The sequence below is a fragment of the Etheostoma cragini genome, chromosome 5 (assembly GCF_013103735.1).
Source record: "Etheostoma cragini isolate CJK2018 chromosome 5, CSU_Ecrag_1.0, whole genome shotgun sequence".
Classification (NCBI taxonomy): domain Eukaryota; kingdom Metazoa; phylum Chordata; class Actinopteri; order Perciformes; family Percidae; genus Etheostoma; species Etheostoma cragini.
In genome coordinates this window covers 15,714,446-15,728,976 of record NC_048411.1, presented here as the reverse complement: position 1 = coordinate 15,728,976, position 14,531 = coordinate 15,714,446, and the positions used below count along the sequence as shown (strand labels likewise).

At 41.8% G+C, this 14,531-nt stretch overlaps 1 protein-coding gene across 3 annotated transcripts in view; it reads left to right on the top strand.

Moving 5' to 3' along the window:
- kiaa0825 (KIAA0825 ortholog) overlaps nt 1-14,531 on the top strand; it is a 118,970-nt gene that overhangs the window by 39,058 nt on the left and 65,381 nt on the right. For all 3 annotated transcript variants that reach the window (XM_034870953.1, XM_034870952.1, XM_034870951.1), the window contains exons 15-21: nt 1,532-1,671; nt 4,481-4,660; nt 7,425-7,649; nt 7,742-8,049; nt 8,298-8,404; nt 10,885-11,029; nt 13,367-13,522. In XM_034870953.1, the coding sequence (XP_034726844.1) occupies nt 1,532-1,671; nt 4,481-4,660; nt 7,425-7,649; nt 7,742-8,049; nt 8,298-8,404; nt 10,885-11,029; nt 13,367-13,522 (1,261 nt within the window). The remainder of the gene's footprint in view (nt 1-1,531; nt 1,672-4,480; nt 4,661-7,424; nt 7,650-7,741; nt 8,050-8,297; nt 8,405-10,884; nt 11,030-13,366; nt 13,523-14,531) is intronic.

The window sequence follows — 14,531 nt, the reverse complement described above, 5'->3', positions numbered from 1 at the left end:
ACTGATTTTGTTTATGTTGATGGTTGCTGAGGGCTTTACACATCAGGCGTCAACAGAGTACACTGCGATCTGTGCGTGAATGTGTACATGCATGCATACACGTGTACATGTGTGTCCAGTTACTGTTATGACCTCCAAGGTGCAGTCAATCACTCTCCCCCCCCTCACTCTTGACTCCACCCTCCTCCCCTCTCATCTCCCTCACTGCCAGAGGTGATGTCATTGCGTGCTGATGGAGCACAAATCAAACTAACCCCCGTTGTCCCGCTCCTAAGTATTGGAGAGCTGAAATTAGTTTATTTTTATGACCTTTTTTATTTCTTTGCTCCCACCTCTTGCCTGCATGTGAGGGTGCCAGGGGGCCTGCCAGTGGCCCCGGGCCAGATCCACAGGTCCTTAACCAGGACCTGGTCTCTGTGGCCAGATCTCTCTCCAGCCCATTAAAATAAAAAACATTGTTATGGTTATTAAATAAAACAATAATAAAATCACAAAGCACATACATAAATCATCCACCATTACAGGAGAAAAAAGAAGGAAAGCATCTGAAGTTATGTTTTCTGTTCTTATGTGTGTTTCTGTATTTGCACACATTCATGTCCTGCATTTCTCTTCTTGCCTTTGCATGTGTGGTGTGTGTGTGTGTGTGTGTGTGTGTGTATGTGTGTGTGTGTGTGTGTGTGTGTGTGTGTGTGTGTGTGTGTGTGTATGTGTGTGTGTGTGTATGTCTTGGTTCTGTAAGCTGACCCCGCACTGTAGCCTGGTAGATTTATCAGAGCAGTTAAAAGAGGATTTCTTCTGGATTTGCGGTCCAAGCAACATCATAAATTTCACTGTCAGATTGAGGCATAGTTTTCCTCAGTCAAGCAGCAGGGTGCACCCTGCTGTAGCTTTCTGGCTTAAATGGAATGGTTAATTTCTGGGCAGACACCCCCTCATTCGCTCCCACCTCCCTGCTCTTCAGACAAACTCTGTCCATTGCTTCCATTAGATTTGTATTGAGATGTATAAAGTATTATGCAAGCACACACATGTCAGCGTGCCCTCACACTTGCACACGTACATAACCACAAGCACAGGCTCTGAAGGGTGCTCATGCACACACACTTGCACGCACACACACCAAGGATACGGCTCATTACCCACAGCTGGCTGCAGCCTCTTGGTTATACAAAAGATGTAGGAGGGGGGTACTGCTGTATATTCATGTATTTGGCTGTCTCCCAAATGTTAATTTGGTTTTAGCTGGCCAAGATTAGAGCTAATTCCTTCCCGGTGCACACTATAAGTAAGCGAGAGTGAAGGCATTTGCAGACTAAGCTCATATCAGGAGTGAGTGACACTGAAGGAAGTTACCATTGTAGCACAAACACTATTTCCTCCCATAATGTCATCCAAGACGACTACGCTTTCAGTCCCTGACTTTCAGCTTTTTCTTTCCTTTGTTGTCTCTTGCTAAATGGACTGCTATCTGTAAACTCACCTGACACTGCAAAACTGTCAACTTTGTTTTCCTTCTTCCCGCTCTCAGAGATGGCCTTATGGGCCAGGCGGCCTCTGCATGTCAGCTGAGGCTACTGACCTCTGACCCAGGATGCAATCCCAGGTTGCTACTGCGAATGCTGCTGTACAGAGATTGTCACCTGCCCAGAATACTCCTGGAAAACTCTTGTAAGTCAATTGTTTGTGTATAAAGATTGGTATGTTTTAATGGTTAAAGGGCACTGTGTGTGTGTGTGTGTGTGTGTGTGTGTGTGTGAGTGTGTGTGTGTGTGTGTGTGTGTGTGTGTGTGTGTGATGTACATGCTTAGCTGGCAATCCTGTAGCCACTGACTTTCATTTATTCTTTAATATTTCTATTTTTATTATACTGGACCTACAGAGTCGTTCCTGCAGGGGCTCATGTGTGGGATGGTGTTTACCACTGTCTTAATTATGGTGCTCTAAGATCCTAAGCGAGTTATACAGACTTTTGATGAGCTCTATCCATTTTATGAAGTTATCATCAGCATCTTTGCCATCATCATCATTTTCACCTTGGTCACCATCATCACTAAATCAATAGAGAGCAGTAATAAACACTCAACAAGGCCAGGCGGAGCACACACGCTGACCTTTAAAGATTTTCCCTTCCTTCTTCCCCCCTCCACACCGGCAACAGTCTAACCTTTAAAGACTGTTGTGCACTCGCACATTAATTCACATTATAGCAACCTCATTAATAACAACTCTCACTGTCTCGTTCTCTTGCTCGGTCTGAGTCTGGCTCAGAGGCTCTGCAATGCTACTCCCCGCACGTTGCCGTAAATCAACGCTGGAAGCGCTGACTCTCGCGTGTTATCACGGTGACGGGCTAATTAACCAGGAAGCAGACAGCTTGACTGAACGCCTACACTCCCATAAGCCATTGCAGTTACCAATACATGCATATACTGGGGTGTTTCCTGGTGCACTATTGACAATAATTGAAGTGTCACTTACTCATAGACAATATTACAGTGAGTCAGAAAACTACCTCAATTGGTTCTATCAATAGTTCTAATTCAGTTCAAGTCAATGTGCCACAGTCAGCTGTTGTTGGTATTTTAGGACAGTTGCAGTGCATTTTTCTTTCTAATATAACTAACTTTGTTTCATCAATTTTTCAACAGCTCTGTGACACATTTTAAAATACAGTATATCTGCCTCATCAAAGCTACCTAACTTACTAGACTGCTATCAAACTAAATGGCCTACTCACTGTCTGACAATTTGAAAATGTAACTATTAGCAGAGAGGGGTAGCACCTCCTCCACACTTACAACAACAGTTTTTGCCTTTGCGCAACTCCCTCTAAATTTAGAAGCTACACTACTGGCACACACACACACACACACAAACACACAAGCCTTTTTATTATCACCAGCGTGTCTGCTTCCAATTACAGAGGTTTGCAGAGAGGGCCCTTGTGACTGGTTGTCCGGAAGATAAACAGGTGAATGTATTGGCTATGTATCAAGGTTGGATAAGCTTAGAAATAGAGAGGGAGGGAAGAGAGTGAGAGCAAAATAGAAAAAGCAACAGAGAAATGGACATAGAAACATAAACCCGTTGGATTTAGTGCGTGCTGCAGCAGTAGTGGAAACTCCATAGAGATGTGCCAGCTCACTGTCATTAGTTTTTCTGAAGTCATCTACTGCGCCATTATTTAAAAGGCACCTAGTTAACCTGCCATGCTCTTCAGCACCCCAAGTGGAAATGAATGTTAGTCACCCCTGTTTCCTTGGACCATTACAGCCGCCGCAGTGATATTCAGAACACTTTCTCCATAAGGACCAATTACCAGACAGGGAGAGAACAAGATGCACGCGTAACCCACATTATGCCTCCTAATGGACGGATTGTAGGTCAGGTTCGCTGAGCACTTTTGAGTGTAGGTTTTAGATGTGTTATTGTGAAAGAAAAAGAAAGCTACATAGGGACACTTAGAGACAGGGAGATAGAGAATATCAGGTCTCATCTAGCCTTTGAGTGGTGGCAGTGCTTCCTATTTGCCTGTTATTAAGGTGGCTGATATTAGTGTCCCTATAATGCAGCAGCTAATTTAGCCCTGTCATTTTAAAATAGTCCAGCATTAGTCAGAAGGAAGCCGTGCTGCCCGCCATCACTGTGCCCCCTCATTGACTGCTGCATTGCACACACTCTCCTATTCAAATAGCTGTCATCTCCCACACAGCAGAATGACAGGCCGCTGGATGTCTGCCACCTCTGGAGCAATGGGCCTTTCCTCAGCAACCCCTGTCAACTTAACACACGCACACTCACACACTTGTAATTGCACAAAACACATATATAGACATCCATATGGGTTACTCACGCACATACGTACCTCCATCCGCAGCCCTGTGCTCAGACAGCAAACCCCGCAAGGACACCCTGTCAAAACCTCTTCCTTTTCACTTCCTGTCTCCATGTGCTGTGGGGGCTTTGAAATCTGTTCCTTTCTCTGTTTTTTCTGGTCTGTTTTTTTCTCTCCATCTAACACAGATGTGGGTTTTTCTTCCGCTTCTATTTCACAATGCCTTTTGTTCACCCTTTCTGTTAACATGTGTCAGGTTGGGCAGCCTTGACATTTTCCAATGTGTTTTTGTGCCAAGAAATCAAGATGCTGTTTCGTAGGATAGGGTTTTCTATCTTTCACTTCCTAGCTCCATAAGGTTGATATTTTCTGAATCGTAATTCCAAAAACAGTCGGATTTACACTCACCTACACACCCGAACTGAGTATGTGTGCATACGAGTAAGAGTCTTCACCTCTTTGTGGATCCTGTTCTTTGTATGTGTGCGTGTGTGTGTGTGTGTGTGTGTGTGTGTGTGTGTGTTTCAAGTGTTCATGAATATCAAGGTTTCGTAAATTCATTGACATTTTGATTGCCCACACATTTATTTGTTTTGTGCATAGAACTGTCTCACTGACTCAGTCTGACTCTGTTTTTCTCAGATTTTTGCCAAGAGAGCTCCTTAGAAATGTCTAGCGAGAGCTCCAAGGCAGGAGATGACTTCATAGTCGCATTGTTCAACCTCTTCAGTTGCCTGAGTAACGTTCCCGAGGCCTTGACTCAGTGCCTTCAACCGTACCTGGAAAGGTCACACATATGGGAACATCTCTACACACTGGCAGGTATAGTAGAAACCAGCTGCTACATAATGTTGTAGTTCAGAAATCACTACTAAAGGTTACAGACTAACCCTAACTCTAGAAACTGTATTGCTATTGTATGTCATAGTACAGTGCTAGACTACATTGTGTGTTTTAAAATCCACTGCTGGTTTCATGTTATTAGAAATTAAACACTTAAATGCTATAAAATAATATAGTTTATTATTATAAGTTTGGACAAAAAAAGTTTTTGATGCAGGAGAGCAACTTTAATAATGTAGTTTCTTGTAGTTTCATAGTGCATTAGCCTAAGGCTATTTGGTTTATAGGGCAGGATACTGTACTGTTTATCTGTTCTTCATTACAAAATGAAGGGATGATGAAATAGCAGTCTGTGTCATTCTCATTTCTTGTTAAAAATGAAAAAAAAGATTGTTAAATATTAGGGTGTGGGAAAAATCGATACAGCATAGTATCACAATATTTTCTGTGGTAATACTGTATCAATACACAGGCGCCAAGTATCGATCTTTTATTATACATGAGTTGGTCAGTTTGTCTGACAATCCCATTTTGCAGCAATAAAATTGAAGGGATATGAACAAACAGAGAAATGTTTTCTTTTAGATAAAACAGATGTTGACAAAGTTTACTTTTGGGGACATCATTTAAAATTGGGAAAAATTAGAAGTTGGAAAAAAGGTTATAAATTACAATATATCACAGAATATTGCAACATGTTTAAAATCGCAATAGTATTGTTTTGTGTTATAAGTATCGTAATTATATCATATCGGGAGGCATCTGATGAGTCCCAGCCCTATAAAATATATCACCGCGCAAGATATTAAGATAGATTCATGGTTAGACAATGAATGTACGTGACTGATTGAGAGATTTAACCATATTTTCTCAAAATGTATTAGATACTGTAAGTTTCTAAATACAAGAGTAAATATGACCAAAAAAAAAATCTTATCTTTTATCTTAAGGGCCAGCCTAGTGTTGACATTTCACGTGAGCTAAGGCATGACTTTAATACGCTGTTACAGTGACGGCAATTACTCCCCAACTCTTCCTTTCTTTCCGCCTCTCTTTGGTACAAGCTTTGATACAGAGCTTAATCAGAACTCCTGTGGAGTATGGAGCCCTTTTTGGTGGTGGTTTTGATATCCTGGGTGAGTGGTAATTATTGTAGCATAAATTAGGGTGATTGGAGAAGAGTATTTGGAGGGAGACAGAGCAAGGGAGGGGTCAACAGAGGGAAAGAACAAAAAGAGAGTGAGAGTGAGCCAGACAGAAATTCTCAAAGTCACCCAATCATCATTTATCCTCACAGGGTAATTAGTTTAATTATTGGACTGTGCCAAATCTTTGTATTATAACTTTGGTTACAGGATACCCCCAGTGCCCCCATTTCTATTTAATCTGTTCACTGAGTTAACTTTCATAGATTATGTTGAGAGTTTCACTATTTCTCCACTTGCACTGATGTTTCATCACACTGTAGCAGGTTGTTTCGAATCAATACAGGAGTCAATACAGTAGCAGGCAGTATTAAGTCTGAGAAGCAAGTGACTTTGAAAAATAGGTCTAGGTCTCACCTGCCACAAAGTGCTTCTCCTTCCAAAAGCTATATCATTTTCTGTTCCACTCTCCTCTTTTTCTATGGGTCTGAGGTCACACATTTGTTAGGCGTCCCTGGAGATATCAGTGCACTTCCAGTGCCGTCACAGCACTATATCTCTCTGTTGTAGCCTTTGGTTTTACAGCCAACGCTGTAGGAAGTTTATGGGTGCCATACAACTTCATGCTGTAGCTGCTCTGCTATCAATATGAGCGGGATATGAAAGGGCAGAGCGACAGAAGACATAGTACACCTGGAGAAGGTGGTAAGATTTCCACGGTCAGGCCACCTGGGTTTGATCAAGAACATCTGAATTTTACTTGACATTACTTGCTTTTAGTGTAGATATTTCAACAGAATGCCTTCGCACTAAGCTGATGTGCAAGCTGTTCATGTCTCTGTATTTTCCCATTGTTTGAAAAGTGGAGTCATTTGTAATACAGACTGAGTGCTGTGATTAGGTGGACTATTGCATGTAACCCACTCTAATTTGGTAGCATTCATAAAATGTTATCTACCTTTTATTTTTATGTCAATAATATGGTATGTCTGCGGATCTTTGACAAGTTGACAAGTCCAAACCTTTTCTGATTTAAAGCCTAGTATAGTGATAAAACTGTATTTTAATAGAATAGTATTACATATTCCTACATGCAGTTAATTTTTTTTATTGTGCACTGAGAGATTTCTTTGTTCTGCAGGTCTACTTTTAAAATAATTAAAAACAGAGTTTTCCATACAGCCAGCATCATGTCGGCTTATTACATTCAACTGGAGATCATTTTCTTTACCAGTTGATTTCTAATCATTCTGTAAATCAACCAGTCAAGCCGTCAAATGTCTAAAATGCAATGTAGTAGATAATAGTAGAAAAGACAAAAACTCTACTGCATCACACAGAAGTTAGTTTACTTGGTAAGGCAGAGATTTGCCATGCCAAAGTTGTAAGTGAGTCAATTTAATTCTGGCGTTTTGTATCCTGTCATCTGGGTTTTACTTCTTACAGCACCACATTGGTGACATACAATTTGTGCTTATTCATGTAAAGCTCAGCTTAATGCTTTTATTTTTTTAAACTCAGTCCTAATTCAGTCTTCAATTGGATATTCTTTCAGCCACCCATCTTTACCTTATGCTGTCATTTACCATTTTTGTCAGACACAACAAGGGCTGTACCTGCAGTGATCAGCTGTGTCCGGGCGATAGTCACCAAGGCTACGAACAGCCTCCTGATACACCTGGTCTCCATGGCGATGGGTTGGCAGGCCACAGAGGAGCCCAGTGGAGCCTTGTTCAAGCAGAATCTACCAGAGAGTGTCCTGGCTAAAATACCCAAGGAATGGAACTACACACCTCTGGAAGCACGGGCAAAGGAGACTAAGAGTACGCACAGACTGGCTGCCACATTTTCATGTGAGCTATAAGAAATGTTAGTGGTTGTTTTCTATAACAAAACATATTATTTCTCTTTGCAGCTGCCATATTATTGCCAACTATTCAAGCCTTGTCCTTCATTTTCACCAACCTGCCTTTGGCCGTAGCATCCGTGCCTCTCCCCATCCGCTTCCTCTTCCAAGTGGCAGAGAAGCACCTCTCCCAGCATGCCCGGCAGCTGCGCATAATGGGCCTGTTACTCTGGGCCCTGTTAGGCTGTCTGATCCAGGGCCTGGAGGACCCAGACACACTGGAACAGATCAGTGGTCTGGCCCTGGACCGTGGGGCAAAGGAACCCCTTTCCCTGCTGGCTGAGTGCCTGCAGGCCATCATGGGCATTCAACAGAAGGTAGGGGCTAAGGGTAATGTAATAACAATAATTACAATGTGATCAATAATAACAGTAGGAAGTTTGTTTACAATGTATAGTAAGGTAGCGCATTTTACCTGTCTGTTGTGGCTGAAACTATGTACTTTACTTTACGTTTAAAACCCCTGATACCATCATTTCATCATATTGATGGTGGATTTAATGTATGTCAACAAATCGTCTGACTTTTACTCCTTTACTTTTATGGTGTGCTGTTTGTCCGACAGGGCGTTCCAAAACCCACAGTGCACAAAGTGCTACAGGCTCTGGAAGAAAAAAGACCCAAGTGGACAAACATGCAGCTACAGAAGGCACGCAAGCTCTGCTCAGACAGGTGAGAGATCAACTGCAGGGATTTAGCGAGAGGTTAAGGTCAGGATGGTATTGGTGTAGTTTACTATATTACAGTTTTCATGCGGTCAGAAAAAAGGCTATATATATGTGTTAGCCATCATTAGTCTCAATTAGTATTGATTATTTGTGTGCACCTTTAACAAAAAAATGAGGATTAATTTTATTCAAATCATTCTGATCGTAAAAACAGCTTTTTATGAAATTAATTTCCGAGTACATAATTTCAGTGATTTATCAATAGTAAGATGGAAGATGAGGGCTGATAGTCTTATAAAGGAGGCGGTTCAGTCTGACTGATGGTGTATTCAGCTACTTGACATTGAATATAGATGTTGAATAAAACAATGAAAAAGAATGCAGCTTAGACTTGCTTTTTTTTTTTTAAATTGAGCATTCAAATTCTGATGTATCGTATCATTGCGATCATTTTTCATTGAAAAGCTTCATGAGTAAGATCAATGAATCACAGATGTGTTTGTTGTGGTAAATGATGGACATGGTGTCTCAGCCTGTGGACTGCAGTCTGGAGTGATGGGAAAACAGCTTTCGCTTTGGTTCCGATCTGTGACCTTTGGCTCGCCGTTTCGTAGCTCGTTCCCAGAAACAGCGCCTCTTCTTGCTCACTTCATCATAACAAACTCTGGATGCATCCATCCTCATAAAAAGTGATTCAGCGCCGTAACATAACATGTACAATTAAAAAAGAAGAAGAATTAAATAAAAAATAAATATAATAAAAAAAAACACTAAGAAGATTATGGCCAGTTCTAGGAAATGCTGTCTGTTTCAGTGACAGGAACCGGGGACGAGATAGGGGAAAAAAAGAAAAAGAGATGGCGGTGGAGCGATGGGGAGGGGGATGAGTGGAAAAGTGAAAGAAGAGTGATTATGTATCACCTGTCGGAGGCATTCAGTGGGATCATTACTATTCATTAAACTAACCTTCACAGGTAAGTGACGCCTGGCTTGTAAACAATCAGAATACAGTGTCAGAAAGAAAGAGAGAGAGTGGTGTAATAACTCCAAAAACAACTGGCATCGCATGCACCCACACACGCACACATGCACACGCACACACACACACACACACACACACACACACACACACACACACACACACACACACACACACACACACACACACACACACACACACACACACACACACACATACACACATACAAAGTAAAACCTTTGACAAAAAACATTTGCCCCTTGCGAGCCCTCCCACCTCTGTTCCCTTATCCCACTTTCCCTCCTTCCTTTCCCAACTGCTACCACCCCTCCCCACACCACCCACCTTGTCTTTGCAAAGTAATTTGTAGAGGAGAAGATTATTGTTCTCCATCATGGTGACCCTGGCTGGGCTGACGGGATGCATACACAGATGAAGATGAATGCAGTTATTCCTTGGCGGAGGTCTGCCTCTTTCAGGGCACATTGGCCCTAATGACATGATTGATAGGCTGTCCCAAATCCGGAGGGGCCCTCATTAATCACCCCGCTGACTGAATCCAATCATCTGCTTCACCTGCACAGTGATGGACAGGAAAGGATACAGTGCAGGTGCTGACACGGATGCACAGCCACCATCGCCGACAACACCATCGCCGGGCCGCCAGGCAAAGGAATGAAGGGATGTACATGGACGAGAGGGAACTCCTCTTCCTTTGCCACTCTCAATGTCAAGCAGCCAATGGCTGGTTGACAGGCGACACCGTTTCTGCTACCTTATAATTACAAAGGGGAAAAGAGAGAGGAAGAGAGAGGGAGAGTGAGAGCGAGAGAACAATGACAGGAAGTGTATGTGAAGGAGAAGTTTTGATGGACGGTAGTGGGATATCCATCCATACAGGAAGGGCAGGAAAATGATGCAGGCGTCTGCCAGGTGCTGGGGACTGTACATGCATGAGGACCTTGACACACAATTACACACACACACATACATGCCTAGGAACACACACACACCAATCACTTTAAGTGCACTGGCATCATTCGGTAAAAATTCCCCTATGTATCTCATGAATGGTAATGACAAAAGTGAGAATTATTTTGTTATCTAACCCTCAATAATAATTTGTCAGCATTTCTCATGTTAGCCTTGACCGGACTGGTATTCAGTTTAGTGGAGCAAAGAGATATTGATTTCATCGCCAAGTATTGCATTTTATGTTCCCTTGCCCTCTGGAGTAAATGATTTCTCTAAAAACTAAAAAAGTCCACAATTAAACTCAGGAGTCCTGTTTCAGGTAATCTTCTCGTGAATACTAAATACCAATTTTACCCCAAATTCTTTGCTGAAGGAGAAAATACTTCCTCAGCCGGAGGTGATATAGAGATACAAGCTGACACTCTTCCTCTTTCTGTTTCCTCTCCTTTCACTTTTCCCCACTCTGTGTTATTCTGTCTTTGTGTTCACTCTTCCATCTCCTCCTTTTCCTATCTCTGCTTCTCTCTCAGTATATTTGAGCAAGGAAAGGAAAGCGGAGTCGCTGTGGCTGAACTGACTGAGCAGAAAATAGGCCTGATGCTGCTGGAGGTCTGCCACAAAGCAGGTGGCAGTGACTACCTGAGGCAGATCTATCACATCATCCAAGGCAATGAGGTAGGGAAGCACTCCCTCTCCCCAGCAATTAGGTGGCTGCTGGCCTGAGGCCGCAGGCTGTTCAGGAGTGGGAGACGGAGGTGTGTGTGAAATCTGCTTGTTCTGATCTTCTGTTGTTCAGGTGACCTCGAGGGTGCAAACCTACAGTGATTTCCTGTGTTATACGCTTACCACATGTAGAGGAGAGGGAGCCACATGTCGTTAGCACATTCAGTATAGAACTCTCTGAGTGAGAAAGAGCAGTGGTTCCTTTTGTCTTCTTTTCTTTCTCAAGTAGAAGTTATTTGAGCTAAACTCACTTAAGACAAGAAAGTTTAACAGAATGAAAAGTAGAAGTTCTCTAAGTAAATAGAGAGGTTAGTGATTTGTTCCCTTAAGTACACGGTTGGTAAAAATATGTGCTTTAAAGTGACTCCTGGAAAGTAAGTCAAAAGTACATAGAAAGTGTTGTACAGAAAGTCAAGTTGGTTTGGCTGGTTCCATAACACCTTGGCAGGTAGACCTGTTGGCATATCTTCTTTAGTGAAAATCACATTGACACATCCTCCACCTACAGTACACTACATTTATTTCCCATAAACAGCCCTCCTGCTAATGAATTTTACAAAGGCATCAACATATGCTACACTGTACACTGCATCACATGATCCAATGCACTACTGTATATTCTTACTACAATGGCTCTTTTAATGGGAAAGATTGTTAAGTACTGGACGAGGCTAACAGTATTCTGCATTTTTGTTACTGTCAACAAAATTCCATTTAAGACCGAAACCAACAGTGCATTATTCCATTTCTCAGAACTTTCTGACTTCCCCACCCTCTCCGGTTCCGCCTGAGGATATACATTTTTTGAAAAGGGTGATGAATGTTTACTTAAATTTTTAGGAAAGGATGAATACTTTTTTTAAACAGCTTGACACAGCAAATATTACTTAAACGGGTCAATTACGTCTTTGTTGTGGACCATTTTCAGCTAGTGTTTATGGCAGCAGGATGTGAATGTGGGAGGAACTACAATATAAACTACAATGCCTGATATGTCTAGGGATAAACTATATCCGGCTTTGGCTACGCAGATAATTCTTGTTAGTGGGATTAATTGTTGGTTTTGGCCTTTTTATTCCTGGTGAAATGTGTTGATAAGAAACATACAGATTATCTCTAGACATCCTTTAAGTAGCATACAGATAAATTATCTTTAAAGGATTACTAAATGCATTCCAAAAGAAAAAAATAACACAGTGTACAAAATTCTTGAATGCTTGATCAATGACACTAATTGTGGAGGAGCTTTTAATGATCACCATAGCATAGCTTATAAAGGTGTAGGTGTGGTAACAGATTAGACGCTACACTTGTTTGGTGCTCATGTGATCCGCACAGACATGGTCCTCCTATAGGCTCTATTAGGACGCAGCGTGGAATAACACAAACATAAGCACCATATACATGATGTTGTTGTTGATGGAATCCGTGAAGAGCTATATCTCTGCGTAGCAATTTAATAGAATGTGAATGGGATTCCCAAGTAGGCTCTGCCTTACCCTCCGCCAGCTAGAGCATTTCTTCGCACCCAAGGTTGAGGCGAGAACACCAAGGTCAGGGACAGACATGGCTGGCGGCGAGTCGATGGGATAGGTGGATCAGAGGCCATGTCAAGCTGACGGATGGGAATATATTGAATTCACACCACGATACACACACACACGCACACAAGCACGCTCGCTTGCTCTCTCGCTCGTTCGCTCACTCGCGCACACGCACACGTAAACGTAATTTCTTTATATTGTAGATCTTGCAAGACATCTGTACTAAGCAACCACAGCAAAAGTTACACAAACAAAAGTAGAAAGTGTACTGGTGTCCTGTAATCCTTCTCTGTCTCCACATCTACACACGTCTAATCACCGGATGTTCTGTGTTCTCATTGCTCTGTTTTTGTATCAACTCTTATTAATTATACTTTTGTAAGGCTGATTAATTAGGAAATATGTGGATGGAGATCATTCTGCTCATTACTATGCTTGTCTAGACGTGATTTTTTTGTGCTTTTGTTGTGTCAGTCAAACCGGGTGTCATTGAAATTTATCATTATCACAAGTGAAAAATGAAATATATATTACAGTATAATATAAAAATAGTTTTTTTTTCTCCAAATATCATGCAGTGTTTCTCTTTCAGTTTGAGGAAGTTTAGTTTTTTGTGAAAATACCTTTTTGTCCTCTCTCTTTGGTCTTAGTTTGTCAGCCTTTCTCATTTTAGGTATCCTTCAACCTTTGTGCTTACTGTCTGTCTTGTGTTTTTACCCTCTATTTCCCCTTGTCTTGGATACAGGAACTATTGATGTTCAAACTAAGTGCAAGCACAAACTCGCCCAATACTCCTCCTCAATTGGTGAACTTTGACCTTGGTTCTGCTACCCATGCGGACACTGCCGGTTTCAACCCTCTCCACCAATTTGACCACATTGGCAGGAAGAAGCTGGACCAGGTTTGTCAAGAAGCATTTCCAGTGTTATAATCACAGTTTATTGTGATAGCAAACCTTTTTAATTTAGCTCTATGAAATAGTTTTGATAATTAAGTGATTATTGGAGCTTCCTCACGTCTAGACTTTGTACCGTGTCAGTGTACTTGTGATCTGCAGGGCGTTTTAACTTCCTCCCAAGGCCAGAAGCTTAACGTTGAAGGTTAGGCGCTGTTTGAGTCTCTAGTGAACTCGATACTGTGGCAATCTCTGAAGTTGTCAGGTCTTTGTGGGGCTCGGCTTGCCTATTCTCTATAGGTCGCTGCGTTTTCCGAGCAAGAAGAAAAGAACACTGAAAAGGTGAAAAGATGAGAGAAGTTTTTTCTTATAAAACAATGAGCAATGTTGAAGGAGAGTGCACTTAGAGAGTCTTAAAGTGCTCTTCTTTGGGGCTTTGAACCGTATACCCTTTTAGCCCCAAACTTATCCCCAGGAGTATTACCGTGATGTTCAGTTAATTGTTAGATTTTCTTCTACATGAAGGGATACGTTGGCTACAGGTAGTTTTTGCTCAACTTGAGCGTTGTCAGCTTCCCCGTCACTTATTTCTCCCCGACTATCAAGGGAACCAGCGCTGATATCACACAAAACAATCACCAAAAGCTAGTATTTCCTCAAGACAGACTTTTGTGTTTCCTTTTACTTTTTAAAATGGATTAGATATATTTATACACACATCACATCCCTTACAATGTATCTGTGTTGCTGCTATTGTTTTTTTTTTTAAGAACAGACACTTTTAATCCTAAGACTTTGCCTGTTTTCGGCTTATCACAGGAGGCTGCATAGCTTTGCATAGAAACACCCTATTAAGAGAATGATTAAAATGCCTTCTCCGCTTCAGGTGCCTGTGTTGTTTGTCAAATAAAATGGAGAGGGGGGGGGGAGTTACATCCATCAATCACCTATGAGAAAGGAGCAGAGGGGGGGATGGATGGATGGAGAGAACAAGTGGAGTTCTCCTTCTTTTGTC